At 40.1% G+C, this 24426-nt stretch overlaps 1 protein-coding gene across 2 annotated transcripts in view; it reads left to right on the forward strand.

Annotated features, from left to right (window-relative positions):
- The window catches only part of SEMA6A (semaphorin 6A), a 118127-nt gene extending 98319 nt beyond the window's left edge, over positions 1-19808 (forward strand). For both annotated transcript variants that reach the window (XM_066339940.1, XM_066339941.1), the window contains one exon: positions 18183-19808. In XM_066339940.1, the coding sequence (XP_066196037.1) occupies positions 18183-19429 (1247 nt within the window). In that variant the 3' untranslated portion in view covers positions 19430-19808. The remainder of the gene's footprint in view (positions 1-18182) is intronic.
- Positions 19809-24426: the final 4618 nt, after the last annotated feature.

Consider the following 24426-nt stretch of genomic DNA (forward strand, 5'->3'; position numbering starts at 1 on the left):
TTTCTGAGCTACATCATATTTCTTGCCAAGATGAAAATATTGTGCGTTGCTATACCATTGGCATTTTCATTTTCGCCATTAAGGAATCTGCCCTTTGTATTGCAGGGAGGGAAAAAACCCACAAAAAAACCCAAAAAACAACAACAACAAAAACCACACAAAAAAAAAAAAAGAAAGAACAGCACATGTTCTAGAGTATGTTTATGTTTTGTTTTCTTTCTTGCTGTGTTTTTAGTGTTAATTTAATTGTGTGTTTCTCACCTTTGTTGAAACAATTTCCGTAACCTTGCTACCTAACCTTCCCCCCTGCTGCCATTGTACTTGGTGTTCCTCCCTCCACAACAGGAGTCATGCAGCTCCTCCTGTGGAGCACTCCAAGGCTTTACCCTCCACATCCCAGTAGTACCGTTGTGCTGCGCCCCTCTGTAGTCATCCTACTAACGAAGGGGGGAGTAGAGATGTACAGCTCCTTGACAGGCCTCCATGAAGAAAGCAAAGTGATTTTCTTCAAGCATAGCTGGACCTGTCCCTCACTACCCTGCTGCCCTTCTCTGCTGCCTCCTGTCCTTCCTGCCTCCATTCAGAAATGCCTCATGCTCTTCTAGTACTGAGTTTGTTAGTCCAAATGTAGCCAATAGCTCAGTTTTCTCACTCATCTCCTAATTGCCTGAAATCTGTGACTTTTAATCCCTGTTTTGATAAATTGGTTGAAAATCCAGGTTATTATTTTGTGGTTTTGCTACAGCTTCTTCTTCACAGCATTTGGGTGGAAGTGGCTGAGCTGGGCAGTGAACAGCAAAAGTGTAGTGGTTAGCAGTCTTTAATGTTTGTATTCCTACTTGGCTCAGCAATCCTTAGATGAAGATTGTGAGGTGGTATCTCCTTTCCTTAGCAAGCCTTTTGTTGATACCCATGTAACAAAGGTAAAAAGCTGATTAGCAGTGGGATATGATGAACGCAGTTTACAGAGTTAAGAGTTGCTGGTTTATTTGGATATCAAGAGTGCTCCTTTAGAGACAGTATCTGGTAGTACCTATTATTTTATGGATTATAAAGTCCATATGATTATTATTATTATTATTATTAGCAGCTGCAGCTCCTCCCCTGGTATGTCATTAGCAATAGTCAACTCCTCTGTTTGGAGAGAGCTGTGCGCTTGTGGAGCCCAAGAGCTGTTCCTTTCAAAGCCTACCTCCAGAAGATATTTCATATTATACACAAGTGGCAGTGTTACTAAATTTTACTGTGATTATCACTACCTGAACCATTTGCCAAGTACTGACAATGCTTATCTCCAGAGAGTTTGCAAATGTTCAGGCAGATTCTGCTGCAGTGAGACAAAATTATAAGAAACTTCAGGTACAGTTGTGATAAAGATGTAAAATGTAAGTAAAGATATAAAAGATGTGAATGTAAAGTGCTGATATAACAAGATACTTTATAGTATGAGTGGGAAAAAAAGATCTGTGGCAAAACAAAACTTCAGACTTTATTTTTTTGGTGTGAATTAAACAATTAATATTCATCACAGGAGAGCTGAGTTTTGCAACAAGAAGTACATTTTGCAGAGTATGTTTTTACACAAAAAATTTCTATATGCTAATATGTACAAGGATTTAAAAGATTCAAAGCAGTTTCTGTATCAGAGAAAATAGGACTGTTATGTTGTTGACATTATGTAATACATCAGATGAGGAACTGAGGAATTAAAGTGGCACAAAAATTGAAAAAAATTAGGTTTTGAGTCAGTGTTTGCAGGTCTGAGTGGAAGGGCTTGGACTCTCAATGTGTCAAGGTGAAGCAAATATTCAGTATTTCATCAGTATCATCATTCTGACACTGTCAGAAAGAACTGATTGATCTTAAAATAAGTGTAAGGCTAGTGGGAGGAGTTGCACCATAGGTAGTTCTGCCTGGATGGGATTGGGAACAGAGTATTCACCCAAAGCATGTGCATCTGGGGGGAAACCATCCAAACACAGCTATTCTTTCCCCTATCTTAAACCATTGTATGCACAAACATAAAACAATTACAAGCACTTTGCAGATCACAGAGTTTGAAGTGCTGAGGAAACAATGAAGATTGAATCAGACCAGAACCTTCCTTTACTGTACTTCTAAGTTTTCTGCCCAGAGTTTAGTAAAAGAATGCAGTGACAAAGGGAGTAGAGAATTTGCTCTGATTCTATCTATGATTCTGTAGCATGTGGCTGAGATTTGGGGTAAGAGGTGTGGTTACTCAAAGCTGTAGTGGTTCACAAAGTTATTTTATCTAGACAAGACAACACATGGTTTAGTCCATTTAAACTGGTATAGAGCCACATCTAGATTAAAATATACTGACTTTTCTCATTAGGATGAAAACAGAGGTTGGTTGGATGAGTCTGTGCTAAACAAAGTATAGATTTTTTTCTGATATGTTCTTAAGTAAATTAGCATCAGCTTATTGTAAACATCCGTGTTTCCAGAGGGAGGCCTTATTTATATACCAATTGCTTGGGTGAAGTTGAGTATACATAAATATATATTTGCCTAAAATACCTCTAATGAGTAACTTGACCAGGAACTGGATGTCTCATAAGCTACTGCCAGCATACCTACTGTGGAACACTGTTTCAGCACTGTATCTGATAAACACCTGAAAGCCACTGTTAGCATTTGAATGCGACCAAATTTCCCAGTATAGTTTTTAGTGGCCAGATACCTGAGTAAGTAGACCAGGCCTATAACTCACAAACATGCCAGAAGATTGATGATCTCACCACACTGGAATCATTGGTATCCTGTGATATGCACCAGGAAGGCTGTGCAGTCAGGATTAAGGGAATACACCAGACTTGTCCAGTGAAATGACACTGATCCTTCTACTCTTCTGTCTTGCGTGTATGAACTGTCTGCTCCCACGGCTAGAGACACCTAATCATCTCAGATTACGTCCTCAAGTTCAAGCAGTGACAGTAGTAGTACAGTAGATGCTAATTAATAAAATGGAAATTGTATATAAAATTCATAAAAGAAGAATGCTGAAAGGATGTTTCTGACAGCAGACTTTCTTCAGACCTGTTTTTATAATGTTTTAGTAAGTTTTTCTGAGAACAAGAATTAAGAGACGGAGCAGAGACAAGGCATTCAGAAAAGATGTCAGGAGCTAAATCCCTGAGCAGAGCCACATCTTTAAGCCAATTTTAGTCAAACACGGGGTTATAATATAGTATGGGACAGTAATTTAGTGTGCTTTCTCTGTGACTAAGTCTGCATTTCAAACCTTGTGTAAAGAAAGCTCCAGCTCATTTAGTCACAGATTTTCTATAGTAGCCATCTGAAAGTGTAAGGAAAGGAACAGATTTAACTGCAAAAGACAGGCAAGGATGAGGAACTCAATATAATGGTGGGGTATATTCCAGCACACAACAACTGCCTGTACCACACTTAAAAAATGCCTGTACTTTAGCACTGACTCTCAGCATTTTCAGAATTCAAAACATTTCTGCATTTCACTAACAGTACAGATTTCAGATTTAACTAGGAGAACTGGAAACACTGAGTGGAAAGATTAGAACCAAGCAGTGGAAAAAAAAAATTGCAACATTGGTAACAGAAGAGGTTGTATTGATGTACAATCTCTGGATATGAAAACAGAGCTTCTCTGCTCCCACATTAGTAGATCCTACAAATAAAAAAATGGCAAAGTTTAAAATAGATATTGTCAAATGTGGCTTCTGGAAACAGCAGGCGTCCTTGACCCGTAATTGTCCACCTGCATAGATTTCAAGTCAGGCTATCCATTTCCAGGCTGCAATGAACTGTAGAGGCTTGTCTTACTAGAAGAGGGAAAAACTGTCATTGCCCCAGGACCCTGATGTGCTTTTTCAATAACAGAGGCCATATCTAATTTGTCAAGGCAGCTGCTCAGGGTTAAGGGCACTAGAGCTACTGTGTGATGGACCAGATCTCCAGCTGCACTCATCCTCTGTCACCCGGTCAGGATCACTCAGTGGAGGAGCACAGACTGCCTCATGCTCTGGTTTGACCTTTGTAGTACTGACATATTTATCAAGAGTTGAGAATTCACTGTAGGGTGTGCTTGCTCCACAGAGTCTCTACTCTGTCTAGAAATAGCAAGGCATAACTGGTGGACGGGATGTTGAGTAATACTCAGTTGCATTTTTGTTTATGTTGATTATAAGGAGATATTGTGCCATGTAAAGATGCTGAACTGGGAGGACAGTCTAGACCCTTAAACAAGAGATTTCTGAAACTGCTTTGAAATTCAAAGGGATTTAATAGCAGAAAATTGAGTAGCTTAAAGACATTTAAAGCATCTTTTAGTTTTGTTAATGCCAGTGTACAACTAAACCGTCAATATACTGTTAAAAATATTTGAATAATTCATTTTTCTCATATAGGATATGCCTAGTTTCAATGGCTGTATTAATTAATAGTTCAGATGTGATGTAGTAATTTTAAAATTATCTAAACATTGACAGTCCTGGTTCAGAGCATTTTGAATATGGTCTGTAAACCATCAACTGTCTAATCACGTGCACCATAAAAAACCACCACCTACATTTTTCTCATATGCATTTACTTCTAGTTAATGGTTATCAGCACCTCTTTAATTATATAGGAAGGATCCCAAATAACTCTTCCATTTTTATTTGTTTTCTTTGACAGTATAAAAGGCACACTTAATTCTTTGTGTCAGCATGGGCTGCTGCTTACTGTTCAACAGCATGTAGTTAATTAAAAAATGAAAAACCAGGAGAGGGCATAATTTAGGTTTTGCAATCTCAGTTTTATTGAACATTAAATACAGATAACAAATGTCATTGTGTTTGGAAAGCAGCAGTTCCTCTGAATTTCCTTCATTTAGTCAGGTGTTTAGGCAGGTGTTTCTTCGAATCCTGTAACAGTCATTTAGTGAGGCACTGTAGTCTCTGCTATGCAGTTACCATTGCTACTACTTTTGCTAGTCTTTAATCATGTATTCTGAGATTGTGCCAGTGGCTGAGAGAGAGGATAGGGCACAGATATGTTGTTATTCCTGTGTTACAAAAATGTCTCTTAAGGGCAATTTATTGAGAAGTTTTGAAGCAGATAGTGCAAATATACCATTGTATAAAAAATGTGCATCCTAACATCCCTGTGAGGGAAAAGAAAAAGAGTTTCGCTGGCAAAGATGTATTTTTTATTTTTTTTTTTAATCTCAATGCCTCATGCCCTGAAGAGACTTGTGATGGTTAGGCAAATAAATACACAAACAACTCTGTGTACATTGAGCACTGGTGTTCTTAAGCCACCTGCTGATAGTCTGATAGCTCTCCCTGCCCCAGCAGAGCAGAATAAATCAGGGTCCCTGCTCAGGTAGATTTTAACACCTCCATTGACATTAGAAGGGCTTAAGGCAGTTTATAGAGTAATTGCTCAGGGAGCATTAAGAAGCATTTCTGGCACAGCTATACTATACAGTAAACATTTGGAAATGGATAACAGCATATTCATCACCAACTCTGTGTTGGCCAGAATATTAAACTGTTATTCTTCTACCAGCAACCAAAGATTGCTTATTTCTGTGAAATAAAATCTCAGCTGAAGAGGTAACGATACCATTGGCACAACTGGGCATAAACTAGACAGTTCTTTCATATGCCCATCAAGGATTTTTTTAATTGGAAAATAACACCAGCTGCATGCTGTCAGTAGTATGCCATCTTGTTCTTGTTCCATCCCATCTTACCCACAATTGTGATAGAAAATAAAAGAGCAGCTGTTATATTTTTTAAAGTAGGTTAGGGGGAAGCAGGCACATTTTTGAAGCCCTATGAAGCTACTGCTATCCACCACCATGTCCCTGTAGAAAGAAACAGAGGGGTATTTTTGAAGAGCCTGAAAGATCTGCAGTTGCTGAACAAACAGTACAGCACAGACAGGGAATTGAGCATGTGCAGAAACAACAAAATCCTTCATTAAAATAATTCAGAAAGTCTTTTAAGAAGCATGTACATTCTACATGTTTTCTTACTCTTTGAATCAGTAAATTCTTATTTTTAAATGAATACTGAGTTCCTGTTTGCAAACAAGCAGGGTGAGTGGAACAGAAACCACAGTGTTGGGCAGACACTGGATACGACTAATTTTTAAGCATGCTTACAGAAGTGGCCTTACCAAGTGGTTCAGAAAAGGCCATTGGTAGTGACTTTGAGCCCGTGGTCAGCGCTGGAGAAATTTAATTCTGCTACCAGTTCATAGCTCCCATCAAACTGCTCAGCAATTCTCCATGCGCATTCATTGCTGAATGAGTCCCAATCAGATCCTCTCAAAGGAGGTCACAGTGCAGAAGTTTCCTCTGTCCCTTCTTCTGCCTGCTGTCCACACTGAACCCCCTGCATTCACTACAGCCTGTGCAGAGATTTGTGTAATCATGGCTCATAACAAGAAACATAAAGAGCACTGCTCTTTTTTTGCACAGCTTTTATCTCTACAAACCAGGAGTCTCTACTCATATTCAGTGTCTTAAAAGAAGTCTTACAGTTTTGCAGCACTTTATGTTTTTTGTCTAAATATGACCAGCAACAGGCAATGTCCTGAGGCAGTCATCCAGTAAGACTTCTGTGTACGCAGGATTTTTTTCATATCTCAGTGTGTACTTCACACTGATTGAACTAAACCACTAATATCAAATCAGCAGCTAGTTTCATATACCCAGCATCAGGACCTGGAAAGACAATACAGTTTATCTCTACTTGCTCATGGCATGACAACTTGATAACATCAGCAGTGCTTCCATGAAAGATTTGATCTCACCTACACTGTGTTATATGTCACTGAGTGAAAAGAGATTGTGATTAAAATTGATAGGATTCCAATGGTAGGAAAATAAATTAGGCTTTAACCTTTTATATGGAAGTTTATCTGCAGATCAGTAAACGTCTTGAGAGCTAGTCTAAAAATGTGAAAAAACCGTCATGTTCCATATTGCAGGAACTACCTTCATGTTGACTAACTAGATGTGTAAGCTCCCTGGTTTTCCTGCAGCACTGGAAAATCCTGGGTTAAAGCAAGAGCATGAGCAGGAACTGGACAAGTGACTACAGTAAATCCAGAAAAGTAAATTTTACCCAGTAGCAGAACTGATTGCAAGGCTAGGGGAGCTGTTATTTGCAGCAACACTGCTGTTTTGTGAGATGCTTGGTAAAGCAGACAGGCATGTCTTCCTGACCTGCTGCTGGACAATCGAGAGGGTATCTTCATGAGATGTGAAGGTATGTTGAAGAGAACTCTTGGCTTCCCACACTACTCTGGTTATTTTACTGCTGGACTGAGGACAGCTCTGCTGGAGCTAGGGCAGGTACCTACTTGCCAGCATACATCCTCTGAAATGAAGCTACAGGTTCCCCTCATCCAGGGAAGCAGACAGGCCATAGTAATTGCTGAGCATCTTAAAAATTTACACAGGAAATATCAATGAAATTATGGCAACAAAGTATAAAAGTACACACAGCGTCTGCAAGGTAGGGAGGTGCTAAAAAGAGTTAGGTTTGATAAAAGAAGAGAACTATAAATAAGACAGAAAAATGCATGAAAGAAGGTACCACTGGAGATAAAAATTAAGTAAGTGGGACCATAGCAGTATCTGGGCACAAGGTCCATAAAGGCAATGCTGTCTTTTACCTCAGGATATGGCTGGAGTAACTATGTTTGTTTTGTTGCATATGGATATGAATTAATGTAACAGAGAAAAGAAAGGTTCTGATACTTATACTTGAAGAGTAGTGAGATACTGAAGAAGAACTAGCAGTAAAATTGGTCTTGCTGACTGTTACAGCTTGTGTTTCAAACTCATCACAATCGCTCAGTCACTTAACGTATTCAAAGGCAGGTGAGGCAATGGTACTGCAGTACAAAGGGAAGTGGTAAACCTAATATAAGACATGTATACTGTTTTTTTGCATTAGCATTTTTGCATTTACTGTTTTCATTAGCAGCCCTGCAAATCTTTCTGGAAGAAGCAGTCTTCTCAGTAACCCTGGCAGGAGCATGTTTTAATTCTTATGTCCAGGCTTTTGACTATACCTGCTGTGTTCATGAGTGTAGGAGAAATGAAGAGCTAATCTACAGTGTTTGCTTTCTGCCCTGCATTATACAGTGATGGCATTTTAATGACAGGAGAGGTTTCATCCTTTCTCTGTGTAAAGGCAGAGCTAACAAGGGATCCAGCCACGTTCCTGGCATGCAGCAGCAGCCCACCTGTGAGCAGAAGGATTGTCCCTAAGAAATACAGTCTATATGTATGAATAAACACTGTTGGTTCAGTCACACAGTAATTCAACAATTTAGTTATAATTTCCAGGAGCCTTGTGGAATAGGAAATATAGGGTACTGTCTCACTATTTGTCTTTGAATGTTTAATAGATGACTCCTTTGTTAGTTCAGCTGTGATGTGTTCAGTTGCACTATTAGCTCAAAATTAGCATTTACATCTTTATATTTTTAAAAAACAGAGCTGATGAGGAAGCATTTTTTGCTTTTAGATTACATGTGGTGCTTGAAATTTAACCTGAATCCTACCAGAAGGCTGCTTTGAGATTCAGCCTGCTAAGCAGAGCTGCTTATGTTGACATTCTGCAAACTTCACTTTTCCCTGTTGTGCAGAAAGGCCATAGTTCAAAATAGGATGTATAAAAGGAGAGGAAAAGCCACAGAATATCTCACTGACAGCTCCTTTTTCATTGACACTATTCATAAAACTTCTTCCAGAAAGGCACTGGGCTGCTCAGAATACATAATGCCTGCAATCAGGAAAAAAAAAAAAAAAAACAAAAAAAAAAGGAAAAAACTCCAACCAACCAACCAACCAAAAAAAACCAGAAACACCCAACACTTGTTCCATGCCATTAGAGGAGCTCCATGCAGTGAAATGGGAACTGTGAAGATGAGAGATTCACTTTGCAGGCTTCACAACTACTTCTCTGGAGCACTGAAATCATGCATATTTGGCCAAACATATGTAAATCTATTTTAACCCAGCTGTGAAAGATCCCCTGAAGTAAGCTAAAAAAGAGCAGCTGTATATGTTTAAGTTTATCCCAGGCATACTAGAAAGGTCTCAGAATGTGCACTGAGCTTTTTTAATGTCATTAGAAGAAATGCTGCAGACTTTAAAGGAAACTTGTGTTTTAAAATGCAAAACAGCATAAAGTTTGTCTGCTGAGACAAGTTACAAAATAATTAATTTTCTTTGACATTTGGATTTTATACATCTTGCTTTTAACTACTGTGAATGCCTATGTTTTATGGGCTTTCATTAAAGCAACCTAATATGTCTGCTTATTCCCCATCATGCAGAGGCATCTAAAATTATCGTCGCTCACCTGGAAAGGGTGAGAGGTGAAGGAAAGTACTGAAATCAGGAAACCTCAAATTGATCAACCACTGCATACTACCTGCCAGTGGGAGAAAGATTGTCAAATGCTTTCTAGTACAAGAGCTGGCCCTGAGTTTAGCCTCTGGGGCAAACAAAATTGGGCTGGCTTCAGGACTGTAATGACTTTCATTATATTATTTATGCAGAAGGTTGTGTCAAGCAAACTTTCTCCCATACCTGCAAGCTTGATAAACTGGTTCATTTACAGATATACTGCTTAGAAGTAACACAATTTAAAAAGGAGTAAGAGCTTGCTATTCTAGTCTTTTTCAGGTCTTGTATCCCCTTCACTCCACTGGGGGTGGAAATTGTCTGAGCATGAATTTTCTGGTTCAAGTTTTATGATTTCCATCTATAATAATCCCTTGTTTCAAAATTCACAAGTGTGAATTCACAAGGCCATGGTGTAAGTTTCGTATGGCCACTGCAGCATGAAGAAAAGTTAGACTGCAGGCTCATAATCAAACTAAAACCAGGTAATTGAAATCCATTCTTAAAATATTGCTTCAAGAGTCACAGGTTATATCATATGGACATGTTGATTTCCCCTACTTTTGTAAGTTACCATCTTTTTTCTACAGAGAGTAGTTGGCAGTCATTCATGGAAAGTGGGGAGAAATACAATGATAAACCAGCTTAAAGGAGAAATTAAACCACTGTTAAAGATCAGTTGATAAACCTGCCTTGGAGGGATTGTTTCTGAAAACCCTAACAGAGGCCACTAGAGCTGATCAGATTGCTTAGGTAGTTTTCAAAGCTTTGTTGCAGGTTACTTCAGTCACCTTATTTATTGATTTTGTTTTTATGGCTCTGAAGTATGATTTCTTCTCATACCTCCAATGATCCCCATGCTTCTTGTAACTGAAGATTTCTTCATTAACAAATTCACTCTCTTTCCAACTTCATGCACCCACTTTTTCTTTGCTGGATACCTCAGACTACTAGTTTAGGCAACTGGCTTTGGGAGCCCTAGGATTGAGTATGAGAGAAGATTCATTGCTTTTCTCAACACAGTCATGCAAAACTTAAGAGTTGCAGACCTTTACAAGTCAACTATACAGCTTTACTGAGAGAGAAGGTGGGGGAAAGCATCTTCCAGCACCTTTAACTATGAATGGTTGGGCTGGGTTTCTTTCTAGCTGGAGACACCAGGAGTCCAGAAAAATGGGTACTGGGTAGTATTGCACTGAGTCAGCACAATGAGTCCTGGCAGCCAGAACACAGATGAAGAAAAAGCTCTCTTACTGTTTTCAACAAAGCTATTCCATTAAACTGGCAAACACCAAGCTGTTGGGATAAATAATGTGGTTGGTTTTATGAGATCTTTAAATTATTCCTGCAGGGACACATGAGATAAGATCTCAGAAGTGCATGGCAGACTTTGGTCATTCCTCTGTTTTTCTGTCGCTGAAATCTCAGGGTTTGGTCTGAATTTGTCTAGGATTTTTTTATTTTGTTGGTTTCTGGAAGGTTTTTTTAAATTATTATTGCTAGTTTAAAAATATGAAGGAAGTCTGTTAATTCCTTCAGGGATTTTCCCATCTGAAATAATCTTTTAGCAACATGAGACTACCTGTAAACGTATTTCTAACACCTGGACACACATGTTGAAAACCTATTAAGTGGTATTTTAAAAAGATACTCTGAAGCCCATAGAAACCTTCATTCATAATGAGTTTTTTACCAGTGTTTCTTGCAAGCCTAAGGTGAGGGAGATGTACATCCTACAGAGAAGCTTGCACTGAAGAATGAAATTAACTGCTGAGTTTTCTCTTTAAAAAACAACAGTAAAGAAAATGTTGTGTCTTTCTGGAACAATGGCTTGTTCAGTGGAAAGTCTCAAGTGAATTTGTAGCTGTTGGAGATGGACATGGGCTTATTCCCATTTAACACAGCAATGACACACCTTGACTGCTCTTAATATGTGTTCTGGAGATAAGTATTACCTTATTTCCTGATAGTTATTCCCTCGTTTCCCTTCCAAAACATCATGTTTCATTTCCCACTTGGGTGTTTCAAGTTTCATGTGTGTCACCAGTTTGGATTATCACTTTACCAACTGCTGCAGGCAACTTTGGAAAGACAGTTGACAGCTCCTGTGGATCTGATCACAGATCAGTTGTGGTGCAAGTGGCATGTGGTCTTCTCATTGCCCACCTCTGCCAGCCATAAACCATTTCTTTGTCTCTACGCTGCAGCAAACTGCAGTGCTCAGACTGAAAGGTGTTATTTTTCAGGACAGGTAGCTGTTATTTACACATGGAAACTTGTAGTGGCAGACCAGGAATCACTATATGTCCTGTGAACTATCCTTACCAGCTTCAGCCTGGCTGTGGAGGAAGGCAGCATCCAAACTCTTGTATCACTAAAACAGCTTCTCATCAAGCTACTCAATCTGGGAAGTAATTTGCAGTTTATTTCCATTTATTGATTAGTTGTGAGCATTATAAGCTGGAATTTCAGTTTGTACTCACTATAAAGCATACACCAGAACTCAGACTGAAAGGAATGTGACTGTGGGGCTTTTCTTGATGTCCTGCCATTTGTGTCACACAGGGATCACAGGTGAAACAAGGAAATTTAGGCTTCATATTTCTTTTCATGCTGTACATGCTAAAAGGATGGAGAGCTTTTGCTGAGAGTCGAAGTCTCCTTTCTGCAGATGCCTGTTAATTGCTGTTCTCCTGAGACAGACACCTTACTTCAGATCTCCTTCCAGGGAGACCTTTGATCAGCACTTTTCAGATGCAGCTTTTAAGCAGGTTTTAGCTCACTTTCATTTACTTCTGAGAAGATAAGTCAAAGGCTATCATACTTACTCCTTCCGCACAAAAAGTAAGTCATTTATCCTGCCAAGCAAGGAAGTTTGTCTGGTTTAATGTAATTTACCACTGGTAAATTTTCCTTGCTCTTTTTTTTTTTCCTTTTTAATTACTTTATTCTTTGGGTGCTCATAAAATTGATTGTTTTATTACTTGTTCTAATGTCATCTCCATTTGAGAGATTGCATGGGCAAGTCTGTGTTGGGTCCTCCCTTTGGCCATTCTCAAAGGCACATAATATATTTGTCCTTTTCCAGAGCTCTTTATGCTTGTACTTCCTCCAGCATTGTCCAAGGTACATACAATATCTACAAATTGCTTTGGCTATCTCCTTAAGCTGTTGGGGGCAAATCCCTTAACACAGTTTAAAAATGCTATTATCTAAGTAGGTTTACCTCTTTTCTCTATCATGGTCAACACTTACTCCCTAACTTTGTTACATTTCTGATTACAGATCTGAGTGGGGATTTTTGTTGAAAACAGTAGCAGGAAAAGGAGCAAATAGTTCAGTCTCCATGTCTTCCCTTATCTACCCTCCTTTAATGAAGTTTTTTGTGTTGATATTCATTATTCTTATTCAGTAATGCTCATGCCATGTATTCTTTAGAATTAGGAACTTAATCCCTTTGTGATTATTACATTTCTGCCCTTAGAATTTCTTTCCTACTAGAATTAGAAGGAGTCAAGCATCTCCAGAATAGCTTCATCAGCAATTTTATACAGTAATCTTTTCAGCACTCTGCACATCTTGCTTTCTAATTTAGGTTTTTTAAGCATCTGTACTGTCCAAAACCTTGAATAATTTTGTTCATTGGTGAAAAGAAGGAGCCTCACTTTCCTGCTTATGATAATCTGGCATACAGAAGATCTATATCTTTGCATAACCCCTGGTCTTTTCTATATTATTTATACCCAGAGACATTCCACAAGTCTGCTTTTCCCATCTTCCATAAAAACAGTGTATGCATTATTGACACAAAATGTCGTATCTCCTTGCCTATTCCCCAAGTACCTTTAGCTAGATCAATGCTCTGCTCATGGGACTTATACATGTCCCAGTTCATTTCAGAGTTGAATCATTTTGAAGGTCTGGAAACATTTTTCTGAATGTCTTCTTAACCAACTGGCCAGCCCAAACTGTGTACCTTACCTAGAAGCTCTACTGGAAGCAGGAATTAATTATGCATAGCAGAATAACACAATACCATATCAGGTCTTCCCTCTCATTAGATGAGTAAAAAGAGGTGATTTTGCATGTTCCAGACTCTTACAGTGCAGGGTATACTGACTGAGAAAATGAATGGCAATGTTAGGAGATGCAGACAAAAGGACATGGGATGAAATTACAGAAAGTTAATAGAGGCAGAAGGATCAGGTTGTCTATGGGAATCAGAATAGCCATGGAAAAGGGAAGAATATCAGGTGACTAGACTGGCTCTTTTAGTAGCCAGAAATAATATTGCATCACATGTAGGAAGTGAGTAGTACCCTGAACTTGTAAGCCCAGCTGTGATTTGTAAGGGAGAGAGCTTGACTTAAAAGGAAGAATCCATGGAGGTCAGTGAATGTTTGTGGCATTAGTGACACAACATGTAAGATCTGATCCTTGAGGATGCAAATATTTGATATCTATTTCTTTGTAACATTTTCAGGTTTACTTTTATTTTTACTACCATGCATCTCTGGAGTAAAATGTTAATAAAGATAATTCTGTCAAAACTACCCCTCTCAAAAGAATAGTTTGTTGTTATCCAAAGTGATAGATCTCAATACACTAGAGAAAATAGTCAGGGGTATGGATTCAGACCACATAAAATGAAATAAGCAATGTCTTTTCACTTTTGCAAATTATATATTACAAACAGGAAAGTGCTAGACATTACAGTTTTAAACTATTTAATATAGAATAGAAGTGCTACTATTAAAAAAGAGATACATAATATGGGGATACCTGTATCAGACATATTTTATGTCTGATATAGGTATCCCCATTTTTTTTCTATGCAACCAGTCCAGTCAGTTTTCCAGCACATGATGTCTTAAAAGTACGTCAGATAATAAGTAGCTGTAAGATTTTTTAATAGCAGGTATTTCCTCAAAGCTGGGAGTCTGAACACTTTGCTTGTCTTTCAAAAATGTAGATCCTACATTTTTCTGATTATTTTCGTCATTCATTTTCATTCCTTGAAAAATGAGTGCAAATGAAGGATGCTGAACTTGCCATGTGGACTGTGCTGTTCTTTAAGTATTGCAGGATAAGTAAAAGCACACAGAATGCAATTTGTAAAGTGTCATGAACAGTTAGCCTCAAACTTGACATGGTTGGGATGCACACTTCCTTAGCCAACCCACACTGTACAGGCAGTGACTGCTGATGTTAAGGTTTGACATGTTGATGAACAACAACTGCAATTATCCACCTATACTGTGTTAAATTACTGACCACCCCCTCCTCCCCCCTTCCTATGGTCATACCAGTAGGATACTGAGCATTTCTCCTACTTTTTTATTACTTAGTTTTATCTATTCAATGGACATCGATGCAGGGTCAAGTTTTGCCCAGGTTAGTGGGATTGTTTGCATGACTAATGACACACAGAAGTGATCCCTGATAAAAAATAAACTATATCATTAAACTGATTTTTTTCCAAGAGAAGATCTGCCTTGCCTAGATCAAAGCCACTAATGTTAAATATCCTTTAGTGTAGGAAACATAACAAACATCAGCAAGGTTTGAGTTCAAGAGGAAATAGCTGGAATCAGGATGTTTTAAGACAGTCATAAATTTCTGCATATAAAACACCTGCAGTGTGCACAACATCGTTTCAGCTACTCCTTTCATGAACACAAAGGATCATGCAGTCTAGACTGTGTAGTAATTTTGTAATGTGAGTGCTAATGTTTTGATATCTGCTGGTAACCTAAAGCTGAAGATTTTACCTTGCCTTTTTATGCAGTGATGCAGGTTTGTGCTTAAGGCTATCACTTGCAGAATAAGTGTTAGCCTAAAGCAAAAAACTGAGAGTGCAGAGCTTGAAGTTTCCCTCAGCCAGTAAGAAATTTAAGGCATGGACATGAGTTTTAAGGTATACCCCTTGCATCCCATCACCAGATACCTGAGAGATAGAACAACATTTTCTCCTCCACTCCCAACCATGAGGAAGTTTAAGCCAGCAATGAGATCTCCTCTAAGCTGAACAAACCAAGTATTTTAAGCCACTCCTCATCAATGATGCCCTGTAGTCTTTTCACCATTTTTATTGTACTCCTCTAGACACATTCCAAAACTTTTTATATGGTTGGCCTGTTTTTTCCACCAGGGCACATGGCTGAGTCATATTGAGCTTACCATCAACCAAAAATGCCATTTCCCTTCCCACAGGGCTGCACTCCACCCTCTTGCTCCCAGTCTGTACATAAAAGAATAGTAGAATGATAGCATCAGAGAACAGTTTAGGTTGGAGAAGACTTCTGAGATCATCAACCTTCAACAGAGCACCACCATGATCTCTTTTAAACCATGTCTCCAGGGGGCACATTAACATGCTTTTTGAACACTTTCAGAGATGATAATTCTACCACTTCCATAGACAGCTTGTTTCAATGACTGACCATCCTTTCAGTGAAGAATATTAAGTTAGTAAAATATTACTTCCTTGTCATGAATCCATGCTAGCTTTGATTGTAGGTGCTCACACCCTTAGGTAGGTACTGAGCAGGGATTTTGAGTTTCTTCCATGCAAAAGATATTGGATAAGTGCTCAAAGGGACATGCCTGAGAAGTTTGTGCACAGAAATCCATTAAATTAAGGCAAATTTTTAAGGCAAAGCTTTTCTTAACTTCGTGACCATTTCTCCCTTCCATTTAAGACTCTGTATCTGATTCTCTGGTTAATCACTGCAAACAGTTTTACAAGTGTAAATAAATTTAGCCACAAAATGCTGAAGAGTCTAGCATGTAAATATCAGCAGGTAACCAACACCTTTGCAGTGAAATATAGTTCCTGCTGACTGTGCTGTAACCACTAGACTGTGCTTCTACCTGGAGCAATTTTGTACGTGAATTTAAATTCAAGAACTAGGTTTTACTGCCGCTTATTAAGTGCTGATGATAAAGAATAGAAGAATCTGCTTCTGAAGGAGCTTCTGGGCTTTTAAAGAGGGCTCTCTTAGAAACACTTAATTTGAAGATAGTTTCTAATTCTATGTTGTTTTCTGAGTTTTACTTTCCTGTCCTTACATTTTACTATTCGGACATTTATATGAATGCCAGATCTTATTTTCTTAAGCGGTCATCTGCTCTTGATATTTATTCTCCTTGTGAAATCATAATCCATTGTATTGTCACAGCACAATAATTTCTGTGGCACCCAGCTGTGGTGTCACATGCAGGTGCTTATGATTTCAAGAACTGTTTTGCTTTTAAATATAAAGTTCATCTCTTGTATGCAAATATCCCTTGTCCACCTAAACGCTGCAATTAACTTGGGACAGGAAAATGGGAACAATACTAGATCTATCCAGAATACTAATCAAAGGCTTCTGTGAGATAGTGGCAACTTTTTAATATTCTTTTGACATAGTTTGCTGAGGAGCATTTTGGTTCTAATTCTGTATTATAATTACCTTCTGTGCCAAAAACATGAAAAGACCTTATTTTGGAAGTTGATTAACAATGTGAAAGTTTTGTATCTTCATAAAGTCTCAGGAGAGCCTTGGCATTGTATTTTCTGCCTTGCTGTCTCTCCTGTAAAAGGACAACTATTACATTTCTTTTGAGTATGTGGAAGTTTTCATCCCCTGGCACTTGGGCCCTCTCTGGAAGAAGAGGTGGGAGAGATGTTCCTTCAGTACCTTGTCAAACTGTGGCTGCTCTTTGTAAACAGTAAGAATAAAACCAGAAATGGAAAAAAGCCACGAAATCACAGTCTTTTTGTTTGTGTTTCATTAGTGCTGCTGGCTTGGTGCCCATACCAGGGGGGAGGAAAAAAAAAAAAAAAAAAAAAAAACCAACACAAAAACACCGTTATTTGGAAATTCAGTGTATTTATTAGTGCTGCATTAGGGACTTCAGCTGGAGGAGGTGCATGCTGCCAAAGATACCTCCCCAGACAGGAGGTGCTTGGATGGCCAAGTAGGATTTGACAGTCACCTCAGATCACAGGATGAGGCACTAGGTCAGGCCTTTTAGAACAGAAAGCAAAGGCTTCAGCAGGGAGATAAACTTATTCATATGTTCAGAAAAGAGAGAATTTTTAAAATTAAAATAGCAAGAGCAGTCATCTAGAAGGCTAAATAAATTTCAACACTGTGCTTTGTCTTCCATAGTTAGTCAAGCATCCTTGTGGAGCTCAGGCATGTGACACTGACTTATAAAACACATGACAAAGAAAACAGAACGAAGAGCAGAGAAAGAAGCCTTACACAATGTGCGATACCCTTCTCTGATATTCACTACGATTCTATCTCCTCTCCTCCTTTTAAAGGCTTTTGAACGTGAATGACTTACCATAGTAAAAATAAGATAGTAATGGCCAAGGAGAGATCAGAAAGAGGAAGGTGAGGAAGGAGCAGTATGCCAGAGGAGAGCTAATAGATCTCCTGAAGTCAGTGTGAATTTCCCAGGACCAGGATTTCAAAACAATTGTACTTGTCTTGCAAGTAAATTCCCTTTCCCCTCCTGAACTTAGTAGTCTTCAGCTCCAGATCTGAAAGCTGTAGGGAAAGCTGAAGGCTGCACATGGATGATGTAGCTGGCAGATAGACTATGTCTCCAAAACTGAGCAAGCTGATAAACAAAATCACCCTGCAAAACACAAAGCAACCTCCTAGGGGCATGCCTCTGAATGAAATAGTTAATGACAAGTAGCCTCCCCCACCTCCCCGCTCCTCCTTTGTCCTTAGTTTGTTTAACCTCTGTATGCTGTCTATTGCAGGAGTGATTCGAGAGAGTTACCTGAAAGGTCATGATCAGCTGGTGCCAATCACCCTGTTGGCCATTGCTGTTATTCTTGCTTTTGTCATGGGGGCTGTCTTTTCGGGAATCGTGGTGTACTGCATCTGTGACCACCGCCGCAGAGACATGGCTGCTGTGCAGAGGAAGGAGAAGGAGCTCACCCACTCCCGCCGTGGCTCCATGAGCAGTGTTTCCAAACTCAGTGGTCTCTTTGGGGATGCTCAGTCCAAGGAGCCAAAGCCTGAAGCTATCCTCACGCCTCTGATGCACAATGGCAAGCTGGCTACCCCAGGCAGCACTGCCAAGATGCTAATCAAAGCTGACCAGCACCATCTGGACCTGGCTGCCCTGCCAACCCCTGAGTCCACCCCAACCCTGCAACAGAAGAGAAAGCCCAGCCGAGGCAGTAGGGAATGGGAGAGAAACCAGAACCTCATCAATGCCTGCACAAAAGATATCCCCTCGATGGCCTCACCAGTGATCCCAACTGACCTGCCGCTCAGAGCTTCTCCCAGCCACATCCCGAGTGTTGTGGTCCTGCCCATAGCCCAGCAAGGCTACCAGCACGAGTATGTTGACCAGACAAAAATGAGTGATGGGGCTCAGATGTCTGTAGAGGACCAGAACGCCACCCTTGAGTACAAAACTATCAAGGACCACCTCAGCGGCAAAAGCCCCAGCCATGGAGTTAACCTGGTGGAAAATCTTGACAGCATGCCACCAAAAGTCCCCCAGCGGGAGGCATCCCTGGGGCCCCCAGGAGCCTCACTGTCACAGAGCGGGCTGGGCAAGCGGATGGAGATGCACTCCTCTGCTTACAACGTGGACTACAAGAGAAGCTACCCCACAAACTCACTCACGAGAAGTCATCAGGCATCAACCCTCAAAAGAAACAACACTAACTCCTCCAACTCGTCCCACCTGTCCCGCAATCAGAGCTTCGGCCGGGGCGACAACCCGCCGCCGGCCCCGCAGCGAGTGGACTCCATACAGGTCCACGCTGCTCGGGCACAGGCTGTGACTGTATCCCGACAGCCAAGCCTCACGGCCTACAACTCACTGACGAGGTCAGGCTTGAAACGCACACCCTCGCTAAAGCCAGATGTACCTCCTAAACCTTCCTTTGCTCCGCTTTCCACATCCATGAAGCCCAACGATGCATGTACATATTCAGAGGGGGAGGGGGAGCAGGAGGAGGGATGGCAATTAAGCAGAACTTGCCCTTGAAAGCCAGTGTTCTGCCACTGTTATGACTCACTCCTCTGAGAAGACGGTTGTTGCAAGCTGAAGATATTTTGGATTTCTGCTCTCTGGGAAAAGTGGAATATTTTTTTAAACCTGAGCCATATGACCCATGGTTGAAGGTTTGCAATTGCAGGATTCACCCCTACAACCTGCCAGTTCTTTGTTCAAAAGACTAACCCTCCATCAAAAACATTGAGCCAAAAGCACACAGGTGAAAATGACTGTGACATTTCACCCCCTTGCCCCTAACTGCACAGCGCATTCCTGAACTGGGAAAGAGTGCTCTGAAAAGAAAAACAAATGTAAAAAACACACAAATGTAAAAAAAAAATTAAAAAATAAAAAAAAATTAAAAAAAAAAGAAGGAAAAATATCATTTGATAAAGCTAACTCTGACTTAACAATGGCAGAAGTTTACCACTAGCAGGTACTGTGAAATTATGCCCTTCAGTGTTACAGCCATTTGGTCATAGCAGTTAAATGCCGGCTTGGGCAAACTATGTCATAGATTTCTGCTACCCTTCTCTTTTAATGAATAACATGTGACTCTTAACACAAGTAACTCTTCTTATTTATTGTTCAACTTTTGTTTTTCCTAAGAACTGACCTGCATTATCATCCTGTGAGAAGCTTTTCAGAGAAGTACCTTGAAAGTTATACCTATTTAACGTGAAACCCATTAACTGGAGTAATTAGAACTCATTTATTTTTCCAAGAAATTCACTGAGTTAGATAAGTTGGAGCTGGATTTCTGAACTTTGTGCCTGGACTGCCTGGTTAGCTGAAAAAAAAAAGGGGATATCTATTTAAGTCTCTCAGCTAATTAGATGCCTGGGCCTCTGACCTAAGACAGCAACAAATACCGCAAGTTCATAACTCCTAAAGCAGCTGCAAGAGAAACTTAAAAGCTGCACATCTGTGCACCATTGCTATCAACATGGCTTTGTCAGTAGCTAATACTTTCTGTGAAGGCACCAGCTTGTGATGTGCCATCTCATTTCACCTTGCATGTGAGACGGCAAACAAAATCCTCAAACAGTGTGAACTAGCTAATATGCCGGCTGTTACCATGCATAAATTATGGTCTTATCACACGGGTTTTTCGTGGGAATATATCTGTGAATAGCCTGTTTTCTTCCACATGTAAATTTGTGCCTTACACCCTCAGTTGTGTATATTTGTGAGCTGTAGTATGTAAAACCTTTTTCTTTTTCCCCTTTGAGTAATGCAAATATTTATTGTTCCTTCCTCCTTCAAGCCCCTTCAGAAACTGGAGTAAAGACATTGAAAGAAGAATGTGGTGGTTATTTTCATAACCCCACATCCCTAAAGAAATTAGGGTAGCACCATACCCTCCAAATTTGACTATCTAGCTGTGCCAAGTCCTCTCTCAAAACCACCCACAAGTGGTGAATGCTCCCAAGGCACCATGCTGGGGGTTCTGCCTTCCCCCACCTCCTGCTCCCCCTTTACAGCATGTCAGCATGGAGATCATGGAGATCATTCTCACTGGCAGCAGGAAAATGACTACCACCCTTGTCAATGGAGCTGGTACATCCCCTGACTGGGGACAGCACTGGTGAGAGGGGCCAAGACCTGCAGAAAGCCCAGCCACACATCCTGCAGCATGCAGGGCACATGGAGCTAGGACAGGCAGGCAGGCACCTGCTGTAGCTACCTGCTGCTCCAGAAGGATGCTGCATATACTTCTTTGGGGAAAAATGTGGGTTGTTATTTTCTTTTTTCTTTTGTTTCTTTTGTGTGACTGTGCATGTTGCTAGTGTGGGAGTGTGTGCGTGCACAGGTGTGTGTGTGTGTGTGCGTGCGCGCGCAGGTGTGTAAGTTCCTTTCCAGTCTTTCAGTTTATGCAAAAACGTAGCTGTGTTTTTTATCTGTTACAATAACTGTGTCAACATACTGTAGAAAAATGATGGGGATCGCTTCTAAGCCTTTTATATATATATATATATATATATCTCTACTGAACAGTATGTTTGAGTAAGGTGGTTGTTTCTGTTTCAATTTGTTTTTTAAAATTTTATACTTCCATTTGTTTTTCAGGGTTTTGGTTTTGTTTGTGAATGATTGAAAAGACAGATTTTAAGTCCACTAGCTTATAGATGGTATATATAAGGTCTGGATGGTCTACACCAAAGTGTGTAACAAGGGTGCTTGTATGTTCTTTCATTTCATCATGGCTTCTTTTATGAAACAGTTTTGTTCACCCGTAGTGAACTATGCAGACTGGAGTAGATAGATCTGTATCCAAAGCAATGTTGTTGTTTTAATAAAAACAAACTGAAAACCCTTTGAAAGCAGTAGGTAGCAAGGTAATTTTTTTAAAAAAGAACCAACTCAAAACCTTTTCACCACAACACCTTTTTGCCATGCTCCAACCAAGCTCCTGAAGTAGGGTTCCCTTGATAATATCCTTCAAAACATTCTCCCAAAACACAGAGATGGATAATCATGGCAACAGCTTGTGCAGTGATCTGCCTTCACAATATACACCGCAGTTACTGGGTTGACCTTGAAATGTTTATTTTGTATTTAGTGGGTCTTATGTTTTCATCTTTTCCCAACCCCAGTTCCCTTCCACCCTCTGTTTTGAGGGTTCATGAACCTATGTGTGCCTTTGCTTTCCACCCTTGCTATACACTGGTAGATGCAACAAATTCAGACTCTCATTTGTAAGGTTGTAAAGTATTGTGATGTCACCAGTTTCCCTTCATTTCCACATCCCCCTAACATATGATTCACAACTTAATGTCGGTTGTAAAAGAAAAAAAAGGCAGGAAAGGAAAAGAAAAAGGAAGAGAGATGGGAAATAAAAGCTCTTGATTACATATGGTAATAAAAACAGACTGTTCTACCTTGGTTTTTGTTTCTCTTTTTTGGTTCTCTTGTTTCTAGGTGATTTATCCTTTTCCTTTAAAAAAAACAAATGCAATGATGATCATTTAGATCAGGTTACAATGAGGAAGAAATTTGTTACTTTTTCAAGAAGTACAGAAGATGGACTTTAGTGTAAGGTGCTGGTAAATAATTAAAAATTAAATCACACTTTTGCTCTCCCTCTATTCATATTTTGCATTTTGCTCTTATAATCTTGTTCATCATCAAGTATTTATGAGACTTAATAGTTTAAAAGAGCAAGGCTGGGATTTAAGAACATGTGGTCCACCAAAACAGACCATCATACAGATGTGACTTCATCTCCAGATTTTGCATATTAATAATAGAATACCCTGTATTTTCTTTTAGCAGGCATAAATCTGTTGTGCTTCACAGGTCTGATTTAGAGGATATTGTCTGAGACTTATTCTGCAAGAAAACAGTAGTGAAGAGATAATGGCAAATGAGTGTAAAAGTCCTGAGAGTCATTAAAACATACCTGAGTTCTTCACCTTGATTTTGTGTAAATGGGATCACTTATGCATAGCCATAACTACAGTACAAATAAACATTGGTTATGCCCATTACTTAGAGGATTAGTGGACTTGTTTTGTGAAAGGAGTAGGCATTGTGAAATGAACTCCCAATAAATACAAGGGATCTAATCCAGTAATTTACCCTTCAGATCATATTTGGGCTTTTCTGCCCTGCCAGTACACTCTATTCAGGACCTATTGCCTTCAAGATATGTGACATTTTTGTGACACACAAATGCAGAGCATTGCAGACATTTTTCAGTGCCTTTCCCGCATACTTGCCTGTTTTTTTCTCAGTGCAGGCTCCCTTCAAGCAGGGCACATTGGCATGCAGATGTGTGGTGTGCACACAGGGAGGATATCTGCCAGGACTGAGACATGCCCCAAGTGATGCTGAGGGACTCTCCAGCCTGGGAACTGAGGGCACCACACAGTTACACAGTACTCCACTCTCTGCTGCATTTGACCAGTATGCTCCCTGCATTTGACCAGTATGCTCCCATGAGCTGCAGCAAATGGGAAAGCAAAAGCTCTCCAGGTGCATAGGGACCCAGAGTTGTTTGCAGTCCTGCAGCCAAACCTTTGTGAAATTCCTTTGTCTATAATTGTTTGAAGTGCTTTGGTATAAACAGCATCTACAGAAACTATTCAAAGATTAATATACCTCCATTTTAAAATTAACATAAATGTTCCTCCATAAGCAAGGACAAACTCGGAGAAAAGGGACCAGTAATGCCCACTAGTGGTGCTGGGTGTCTCATTTTGCACAGCTCCTCCATCTCTTGCCAGTGAACATCCATTTAAAACATAGGCATGAAGGAGGGAAGGCAAGAAAGTGCCCTGATGCACAAGCCATTTGGGGTCTGTAACTGCTCTGCTCATGCATCCAAAACCTGCTGCCAAAGGGAATGTTTGTACTTAGCCCCTTAAAGCACATTGCAGCACTTCCTCAAAGGTGCACTTCAAGATGGCATCTACAGATCCTATGACAGAGACCTACCTTACCTTCTGCTGGCAGGAAGGGTCGGGAGAAGAACTGAAGGAAGCACATTGGCCCAGTGGGGTCTTGGCCAGCCATGCAGAGAGTAGTCACCCACAGCAGCACTCTGCCAAGGAATGGTTCCTCCACTGAGAACACACAGCTCTCCACCCAGAAGAGGCAGTGACACTGTGGTGGCTTTTGACAGGGAGGAGGCCACTGAGCTACTCAGTGTCTATTTGAATCATGAGATCTGTCCCCTACAGGGGCTGCTGGTGCCACACTGCAGAAGCTCCCTGGGGCTGAACAGGACAAACAAGAAAGCCAAGAGAAAGCAAGGATGCTTTGAGCACTTCACTCAAGTTAGTGTCATCTTATTCATCGTATTAATGGTACTCACACTGACCTCATTTAACGTGTCATCGAGGATGCACGGAAGTTCCCTTCCAATCAGCATTAATTTGCATACATATTTTTACACAAAATGGAACCCAGCTGAACAACTCAAAACAATTCTGTAAATAAATCCTGGTCCACTGCCCAGTTCTTCCCCTCTCCCTTCAACAGAC

This window comes from Sylvia atricapilla, chromosome Z (assembly GCF_009819655.1).
Source record: "Sylvia atricapilla isolate bSylAtr1 chromosome Z, bSylAtr1.pri, whole genome shotgun sequence".
NCBI lineage: Eukaryota > Metazoa > Chordata > Aves > Passeriformes > Sylviidae > Sylvia > Sylvia atricapilla.